Here is a 10,099-nt window from a genome sequence, read left to right on the forward strand (position 1 = left end):
TGAATCAACGAGCCTTAAAAAAAAAGGGTTCCAAAGAGTGTCAATTCAACTAGAATCTCCATCAACGTCTCAATTTAGGAAGGAGGAAGCAACCCAAAAGGAGTTAGTAAGCTTCTAAAATATTATCCTTATTCAATTTAGTCTCTTGAATCATTAAAATATCCACCTTTTGTTCCATTAGCTTGCATCTTAATATATGTTGTTTTATAGGGCTATTGAAACCCTGCACATTCTAGGAAAGGACTTTCAAAAAAACTAAAACCAAAAAAATGAAAATTTATTCACGTGAATAGAGAAGGATCCAACTCAGGTGTTATTAAGATTTCTTCTTTTTATTTTCTGAGAGCCCATCCAAGGTTGTCTATTTCCCTACCGTTACCTCTTGTTTAGCATCCATCTATCTAGTGTCTCTCTGAGAACATCTTCCAGCCTTACTGTTGCCTCCCACGTCCGCTTTTTTCTTCACTTTGTTCTTAGTGGCCACCTGTGTCCACTCTTTATCTTCCTTGTCATATTCAGTTAGCCATAACTTTGACTACGTTGGTGGAGGGGAGGAAGAGAATCCTCGAATGTGTATATTTTCTTAAGGTTACCAAACCCTCCATGGTTTTTCTTTTTAGGAGTTAGCATCTGATTTCCCTGATTAATATTCTCTTTGTTTTGAGAGAGAATATGTTCATTAGTAGAAGTAGCTAAGTATTCTCTAGTAGTATTTGTCTCATTTTGCTCTTGTCCATACTTCTGGCTCATGTCAATAAACAACTCACTGTTCCCTGAAGTCTCCATGACCAAGTGACACTCCATAAGAGGATTCACAGGTAATGGAGGGACTTCACACATCTTTGCAGTAATAGAGGAGGGCATCATGTAGTCATCAAGTTGCTTCTTCTTATCCTTAAGCAAGTTATTTTCAATCTCCAAATTGGAGGGGTCATCCATCACTATGGGGGCTTGCTCCAGATGATTCTTAATCTTATTTCTTTATTCCTCTATCGGAACCTCCATATTTTTAGGGCACATTTGTTTTTGGGTATCATTTCTTTTACAAGCTAAAATAAGATGTCTAAAGCGCCCACAACTTTGGCAGAAGGCTTTGGCATTCTCATACTCTATAGGTTGAACCCAAGAGCCCAACTTAGAGAGCTGGGTAACCTTAGTAAGCAACATCGTGTTAATAGAAACATTAACACAAACACATGCAAATAATAAACAGGACTTGCATTGTGTTATATTATCAATACAAAGAACTTCCCGAAGGAGTTTGCAATCCCCTTGAGGATCTTCAGATTCCAAAACTCAAGCGGTAACCTTGGGAGATGAATCCATGTAGGGGCTAGAACACCAAGATTAGACCAAGGATCAATGTTAGGTTTTCATTTGCATAACGAAAGGAATTTGTTGTTCTTGTAGGTCCAAGGCCAATCCTTGAGAACACTAGCCATATTCGACTGATTAGTGAAGTGGAAAAGGAAGAAGCCATTATCCATAGCACTTAAGGAAACAATTCCTTTCAACTTCCATGTAGTACCGACCCATTTTTTCACCAAGTCCAAAGGAGGAGGAAATGCTAGAAACTTCCCATCCAAGGAGAGGCTCTTAGTTCAACAATAGCTAAGTTTACTAGCACATTAGGCACCTCCACTTGATGCTCACTAACCAGACATTTAGACTGGGGAGAAGGATTGTCATATCCCCATCTTTGCAGGATTGGCACTTAGGAGTTTCTCTACATAAGTCGAAGATTCAAGTTCTGCAAAAAGATTGAAATGGTACGGAGGAAAAGAAGGGTGACAGGACAAATCTACCACCAGAGGGTCCTCATAAAAAGCAGGGCAATCACGTGGACACAAGGTTATGGGACCCAACCTGTTGGGAACCTCGTAAATCCCCCACCCTAAACCATAAAACAAACAAAAAGAAAGCAAGCAACACACAAGTAACCACTAGTTGCAAGAAGCTAACAGGGAGCCACCATGGGAGCTAACAAAGTAACTAAAAAAAAATTAGGACAAAGCAGTGAAAATTGTTGATCTTAGGGAGAGCTATGTGATTCTTTGATTCTTTGAGATCCTGTGATTCTTTGGGAGCTCTATGATGTTTTGATTACAAAGCGAAATTGGTTTTATAGGACCAGAAACCCAAAGTCATTAAAAAAAAGCCAAAAAATGTCTTTAACAACAACCATCCAGGACCCAATAGAAAAATAGACACGAACCAGCCCACAAAAACAAGGGCAAAGCAGCCCCACAGAACAACAACCAAGAATCTGCACCATTTATGTTGAGACTAAAAGAAATTTTGTAAGAATCATAGACTTTATGTCAATAAAAATGATGAACCTACAACATATATATAGAAAACAATATCTTTTAACATTTTTGATTTACCAAACAATCCTCTCACTCATTATTTCAAGACAATTTTAAACATCATTTTTACTTAAACTATGACAAAAGAAAAAGACAAAGTCCATGATGTACCATTATTCATCATTAAATTTCTTTATATTACATTAAAAAGAAAAGCTTCTACAATTTAATAATTAAATATATATTATTCTGAAAATCTGAAAACAATTTTAATTATTTTTCTAACAAGCAGATAACATTGGTGGAGCTTAATTTCATTGGTGGAGCCTATTGATGCAGACCGTGATTCAGTTTGTAGAATAAAAACCTAAACATATTCACCACAATTTTATTGCATGGACGATGCTCAAGAGGCCTATAAATATGACTAAAAATATATGACTCCAGATTAAAGAATGATCGGTAAGCTATATAAACTGGAAACTAGAACTAATTCAGAGTGGCGCCCATAATCCAAACGGATCCTCATCCTCTTGCAGAACCCTTAGCTTATCCACTGTTTTTCCATTTTCACTATATGGATCGTTTTGATGTACGACGTCCAATGCATTTTCTTCTCCAACGGAGTTACAAAATCTGGTGAGGAGCGACAAAAGATTAGCCTGTGTGTTGAGGAGCTCTGCTTGAACGGTTGCCAGTTGCGATTGAAGGTGCAATACTTCCTTCTCCAATCGACAGATGGCGCCAGTGCAAACCAAGATTGGATCGTTCGCTCTCGCACTCGCTTCATATACCAGGCTTGTTACAGCATCTTCTCTATTCTCAACCGCAATATCCTACACAAAATTTATGCTTAGTCAAATTCATCCTTTGGGATCTAATTTCGACCTATGAAAATGCTTACCTACAAGCTTCACCCCTAATGATCTCTGTCTTGTGAGATTTTATAGAATAAACAATGTTACCTCCTTCACACTCTTAGAGTTTTTTATATCAAGTTGGTAATATTTAAAAATACAAATACAATAATAATGAAAATGCTTCAATATGCACATACAAAGTTTATAATAATTGCTAGGTGATTAACTTACAATAGAGTGAGTGTATGATTAGATATGTCAAATGTAAGCATGAATTATTTACTTGAATTCCATCAATAAAAAATATATATATGAATTTCATTTGTTGTATGTGTTGTCAATAAATTTGATTTTTTTTTTATACATGAAAAGAAAATATGTGATTTTTTGCACATAATTATCTTTACACAAATTTTTTTTAAAAAGTCAATTGATTGAATTATTTAATTTTAATTTTATATTTATCAAGATAAAGATCGTGGATATAAAGATAGCATTGCAATTACCAACATGACCTAGGCAAAAATAACTATTATTAATAATTTTTTAAAAGTATTTTTTTTTAAAAGGAATGGATTATGGATTAGAATTTTATTAATGGTTAGGACAAAAGATGAATTACATTTGCATTATATGCATATAATTATAGTGATAAGTGACGTGTAGAGAGTTATGTATACAAGTAAAACTATTAATAAACTTAGATATTTTTTAATGAGAACTAGGTACAAAAAAATGGAAAACACTTCAAGTATTTCTCAAACTCAGCATTACATTTTCTTTATCAAACAAAAAAATCACTTTCTCTAATAAAGCTTTAGGTCTGTGTAAAGATTCCCGAATGGGTAACACCTACGCCTTGTAGACCATCTCTTTGTGTCTTTTACGGTTGGCTGGTTTAGTTTTGGTTTTTGTTTGTTGGTTTTGTCCCTAATTTTGGTCTAGTGCTTGGTGGTTCCTTGTTGTTTTTTGGTGTTTTGTCTTTAGCGAGGTGTTCATTTCTCACAAAGCCAGGATGGCACTTTGTGCGGATATGTAATGGTACCAACCTAGCCTAGTTTTAATTAATCAAATATTATAAATATTAATTAAAAAATAATAGACTATTGAAAAAAAAAAATCATAATTAAAATAAATTATATTTATGTTTTAGAATTATTTAGAATGTCAGTTACAAATGATTATTTTAGTATGTAATATGATAGTAGATCAAAGTGAATTACATATACAATCAAACAGTAAAGGTTGATCTAATGACTTACATATAGTCAAGATGTTATCTAGCATTATATAATAAAAGCAAATGTATTATTATATTTTAAAAAATATGTTATCTCTTTTATATGATGAAACAAATTATGTTTAATCTATTAAAAGAAAAAAAAAAATACAATATAACATATACTGAAAAAAACCTTTTAAAGTAATAAGGTCGAGCAGGCATCGTTTGCTGCCTCTTAAGGTTGATAATTTCATTTAAAAAGGTCCTAAGGAATTTTTCATATCATTTACCTCTGTAGCTAGAGCGGAAGGAGCAAGAGTGCTTGCTTGCTAAGCATTAGGATATACATACATATATTGAGGGGTAGATGTAGTTGGGGATGTTTGTTTGGATGCTTGGCTTGTCAGCGTTGTAAAAACTGGTATGGGTGGCCTCGGAGGAAGCTTCCCTGCATTAACTAGGTTGGTTTCTACTCGAGCCACCAACTCATAAGTTTCAGGAAGAGTGTGACCTCCGAAATATTAGATCATAACAGACATGTCAGAGTTGAAATCCTTTAGGTAGAATACAAAGGTCATATTTGCAAGAGGTCGAGCTGATATGGGTATCCTCTGTCATGTCTTCTAGAATCTGGTATTCAAATCAGTTACAGCCTCTTGTGCAACCCTTTTTATCATTATCAACTATTGCATCAGAGAATATCTATCTCCCTTTTAGATAAATCACTCAAAGAAATGATCTCCCAGTTGGTCCCAATCTCCTATTGAATTTGGCATGAGGGATTTGTACCAATCTCAAACTTTTCCTTTAGAGGATGCTACAAGAAATTTTAATGCCACATTTTGCTGGGTGACGTTGTGTATAGTGCATACGTCGACTACATCTTCTAAATGCTCTTGAGGGGTTTTAGAACCATCTCCAGTGAATTTTGGCAATGCTTTTAACATGGAGGTAGGGATGGCATCCCACTGAGTAGGAGGGGAAGGTGGGATAAGAGGGCTCTCTCTATTCCAAGTGACAAAATTTTTCAAAGGCTGGACTACCATCGGTACATGGGCTGCCTGGGTTTGGATTTGCACTCCAACTCTTGATACTGCTTGAAGCACAACTAGGAGTGGTAGCACTAAAGTCGGATTTGATGAAGTTTGGCTCCTAATAACTGGTCTATGGCTCATACACCCTCTTTAGACAAAATAAACAAAAATGGTCCCACCGAGCGTGCCAAAAAAAGACATATTCCTTGACTGAAAAACTTGAAATGTACTGCTATGCAGTTTTGTGGTATAGGTGAACACGGACATACGTCTCTTTCACTCTCATTATATTGTCATGCGATGAAATACATAGTCAAAATGAGTTGGAGAGTGGTATATTCCAGGAAAGCACAGAGGAAAGACCTGAATTAGAATATCATTTGCTTTCTATACTTTACACCTGTTTCATGCGTCACCTAACTATTTCCAAATCGATAAAATACAGAGTTAGCATAGCTGGACATGACTAGAATTTTGCATTCTATACTGCACGCCTGTTTGCCTTTTCGTAGGACATGCCTACAATCCTATTTATTTTGTATACGACACGCCTATTCAGTTTTCTGAAAAACTAATCAATCAATCGTACTTGGTCACTGGTATTTTGGAGTCAAAATATATTAAAACAATTCATCAAACAAGGACATATGAAAATATTAGGTTAATCTGTATTGATTTTAATTTAATATTAAATATTGAAAAATTACAAGATTAAAGATACAGGTTTGAAACTTCAACATTTGTGATTGTATGATTAAAATTTAAGTTTCTTGATGACTTTTCACACTTGAGTACGATTAAATATTGAAAAATTACAAGATTAACCATACAGGTTTGAAACTTCAACATTTGTGATGGTATGATTACAATTTAGGTTTCTTGATGACTTTTCACACTTGAGTGAATGAATAATAGCATACTTTTTCTTTCTTTCATTTTGTTATATTTGTATAAATTATTATTTATAGTTAAAATGAAATGAGTATGGTGAAAAGAGATAAGATTTTTAAAAGGTAATTTGTTCATTTAATCAAATGTATATAAATAAATATAAATTAGTTTGGGTAATAAATGTAAGTCAAATTTAGAGTTAGTAATTAACACATTGAAAGAATAAATAATTGTAATTAGATCAATAATTGAAAAATGGTGCTGAATAGAAAAAGAGTCTAGAGTATTTTAGATATAAGAAATGTAACTATTGCATCTCTATTTTAGGAACTACTTAAAATTTTACATTGGATACGTGCCCTATGAGAGAACAATTTCACGAGTTTGAAATAATTCCATGATTATGGCTATGTCCCTGTACACTAAATTTATCATGACCATCCTTAGGATTCTATCATGCGATTTCATCTCATGTGTCATTTTGTCATTCTCTACAAGACCTTTGTTGGAATTAAGGACTAATGGTATTAATAAACACCTTGTTATGTTGTTCTACTATCGATATGCAAGGGTAGTGTGCCTTGATCAACCCATAGAAAATTGAAAAATATAAAAAATAATATACAAGTGATTAAGATGTAAAATCTTCATTTAATTGCACCAAATCAATGTGTCACTATTAGTTTCTCTCTATTATAATTGATCTTTATAATTTCTTCTAAATAGGAAAAGAAATGCATGAAAACATTAAAATGTAATTAGGAAATCATGATCTAAAACTACAAAAAATGTGATGCTTAAATCCCTAGCAAAAATCCTATCTGAAATTTGAGGATGAATCCATATGTTAAAAAATAGTGTATCCTTAAATGTTTCCTAATCTCGTTATAATTTACTCACAATTTGGGAACTCGATTTTGCCAATATTATCATTAAACTAATATTCCTTATGATATGTCACAACATGCATGATAAGTTGGCCAAGAATTATAATTATATCTTATATGTAACTTATGCATAATGAATGCTCTTATTTTTTGATGTGAAGGCCCTAAATTTTGGACACTATAAATATTGATCTAAGAAGTTGATTGAGCCAAAAAGAAAATGAAATCCAAGGTATTGTAGAGCTCCATATCATTATAAGAATTTTTATCTAGTTAAGACATATTTTGACATTTTTTAAGCTAAGAACTTATCCATTTCTATTCTAGATGTGCTTTCCATCTCTCCCTACAATAAGATCAAACACTTCTATGAAGGCTTGCATTCAAGAGAAATATTATTGTACAAATATATTTCTAATCAAAGATTAGAATTGGAGGTGATAAGGCTTTGTTACTAAATGAAAGGATGTAAGGTATTCATAAACATCATCAAATCTAATCTTAGAGGAGAGTATTTTGCGAATTTTAGATTTTTATCATTACAAATAGGAGAAACACATATAAAAAGAAAAAATCATATTACAAAATAGATGTACATGGAGAAATCCCTTACATGATAAATATCCAAAGTCAAAATCAACTCAATGTGTTATTCAATAATTTAAATAAAATTACAGCATACTTATAAAATTTCAATTTTATAAGAATATCAAGAAATAGAGATATGAAATAATTATGACAACATAATGGTATTCAAAAACTCATTATTGATACCTCTAACACCTTAGGTTGTATCCTATTAAAAATATTCAAAACCTTTCTAGTTCATCCTCAACTCTCATATCCACACTTGCACATAGATTTATCCATAAAATCACTACTCTCCTTAATGATTTGTGTTATCTACAATGTATACAAAGCCTTAAATATTTGAAGCATATAATAATACTTTTAAATCAAACCTAAAATCTACCATCATATGAAAGAAGAAAATTACCAATGTTGTCGGCAGGGAAAACTAGACCAACATAAGAAAGCCTCAAAGTGTAATTGTTGTGTTGTTTCAAGGGTTTTCTTTTATCATTGAAGTTTTCTTTTGACTTATCATGCTACTACTGTGAGGAACATTGAATCTTATGTTGCGCGGGAGACCTCTATGAAGGTACTCACATTTGTTATAAAGATCACATAAAACTATTACAAAAAAAATACATCAGAAGTCCACGTGATACACAGAGAAAGGTTTTTATAAAATTCATCACAAATTTATAAAAGTACATGAATAAGCAGGGTAAAGTTGAATTCTCTACATGGTGCCTAGTTTCATTTCGAATCATTCAATTGTTTCATGAGATATAGTATGTTGGGATCAAAGGAAAAGTTTAGTTTTTATTACTATTTTAATATTAATTCAATATTGAGAAGTGGGGCAAAAAAATAATAAAGATGTTATTATTGGTCGAAATCGACTTCGTCAAGATTACACATATTTCAAGCATTTTTTTTGTATATTTTGAGGTATCATTGCATTCCAAGATTATTAATCTGATCAAGTTTTGGGAGTAGTCTCTTGCTACTAAGAAATAGTAAATAGGTACAATTTTACACCTTGAAAGGGAATCCATTATCATGTCATCATATACTTGTGCTTTTAGGGCCATCTTTGCTACACCTATCATCTCCTTCAAAGACTCACATGCTTGTATTAGTCTCTTGCTACTAAGAAATAGTAAATAGGTACAATTTTACACCTTGAAATGGAATTCATTATCATATCATCATATACTTGTGCTTTTCAGGCCATCTTTGCTATACCTATCAAGGCCTTCAAAGACTCAAATGCTTGTATTATCGAAGAGGTTAATGTGACATCAAATGGTTAAAGTGTAAAGAGGTCAAATATAAGGTTGGAGGCAATGGAGGTATGGGGTCTTTTATCATCCCACGCTAGCTTCTCACTTAGGATGGTTTAGAGGAAAGGTGTCACATGTGTAGATGCTTGGTTGGTGATTTGTATAGAAAAGGAGAGATTGTTTCCATAGCACTTGAGGAGGCATTAGGAACACTTGGAGGAGATGTAGACTTTCAAAGGAAAGGTGTCTCATTTGTAGCACTAGAGGAGGCATTAGACACACTCCGAGTAGATGTAAAATTTTAGAGGAAATGTGTCTCATTGTGCATGGAAGTTGGGAATACTTTAATATTCTCTCATTTATGTAGATGATTATAGGTTCTACAATCAAGGGATCCATAATACAGTCAGTTTGGTGTTTCCTAGGTGAGCAAGGAAGATTGTTGAAGGTAGTTCATCAAAGTCTCTAGAAGGGTTGTGTTCAGCCCTTGCAATGTTCAAAGTATTTAGAAGGGTTGGATTAATGTAATAAGGGGGGGATTGTAGGAGAATATTACATTTATAGTTAGTTTTAGATAGGTTATAAAATATATATTTAGTTGGTAAGAGTTAGCTAGTGGGAAGTTGTTTCACATAGGGTAGTTATCAATAAAATAATGGCTTTATAAATTCAATGTTTTGTTTTGTAAGACCATCCTGTTTTGAATCCATTCAATATAAGTCTTTTTATTTTGATTTTTGAATGATTGTTTAGTTTTACAACTCTTCCCTCTTTACAATAAGCCTTCTTATGTTCTCTATTGTGAAAAACTCTAATTTTTCTAGTGTTGAATGTTATTCTACAACTATGAATGTGTACATATTAGATTCTAAAATAAGTTATTATCATTGATTGAAAAATATCCCAAAATGTTGATACATCCTCCTACTTACTTATTACATAAAATCCACCCAACATCAATACCAATGCAATGAAATTTAGCAATTTCTAATAATAATATACATGTCAACCACAACAATATATGACTTCTATATTCCCAAGGA

General features: G+C 32.9%; 1 protein-coding gene across 1 annotated transcript; it reads right to left on the reverse strand.

Annotated features, from left to right (window-relative positions):
- Window positions 1-2,803: 2,803 nt before the first annotated feature.
- Window positions 2,804-5,437, reverse strand: LOC131033108 (LOB domain-containing protein 1-like). The gene is made up of 2 exons (XM_057964239.1): window positions 5,264-5,437; window positions 2,804-3,145 (listed from the first exon to the last, which is right to left on the reverse strand). The coding sequence occupies exons 1-2, from the start codon at window positions 5,435-5,437 to the stop codon at window positions 2,804-2,806; spliced, it is 516 nt and encodes a 171-aa protein (XP_057820222.1).
- Between the last annotated feature and the right edge of the window lie 4,662 nt (window positions 5,438-10,099).

The sequence above is a fragment of the Cryptomeria japonica genome, chromosome 3 (genome assembly GCF_030272615.1).
Source record: "Cryptomeria japonica chromosome 3, Sugi_1.0, whole genome shotgun sequence".
Lineage (NCBI taxonomy): Eukaryota > Viridiplantae > Streptophyta > Pinopsida > Cupressales > Cupressaceae > Cryptomeria > Cryptomeria japonica.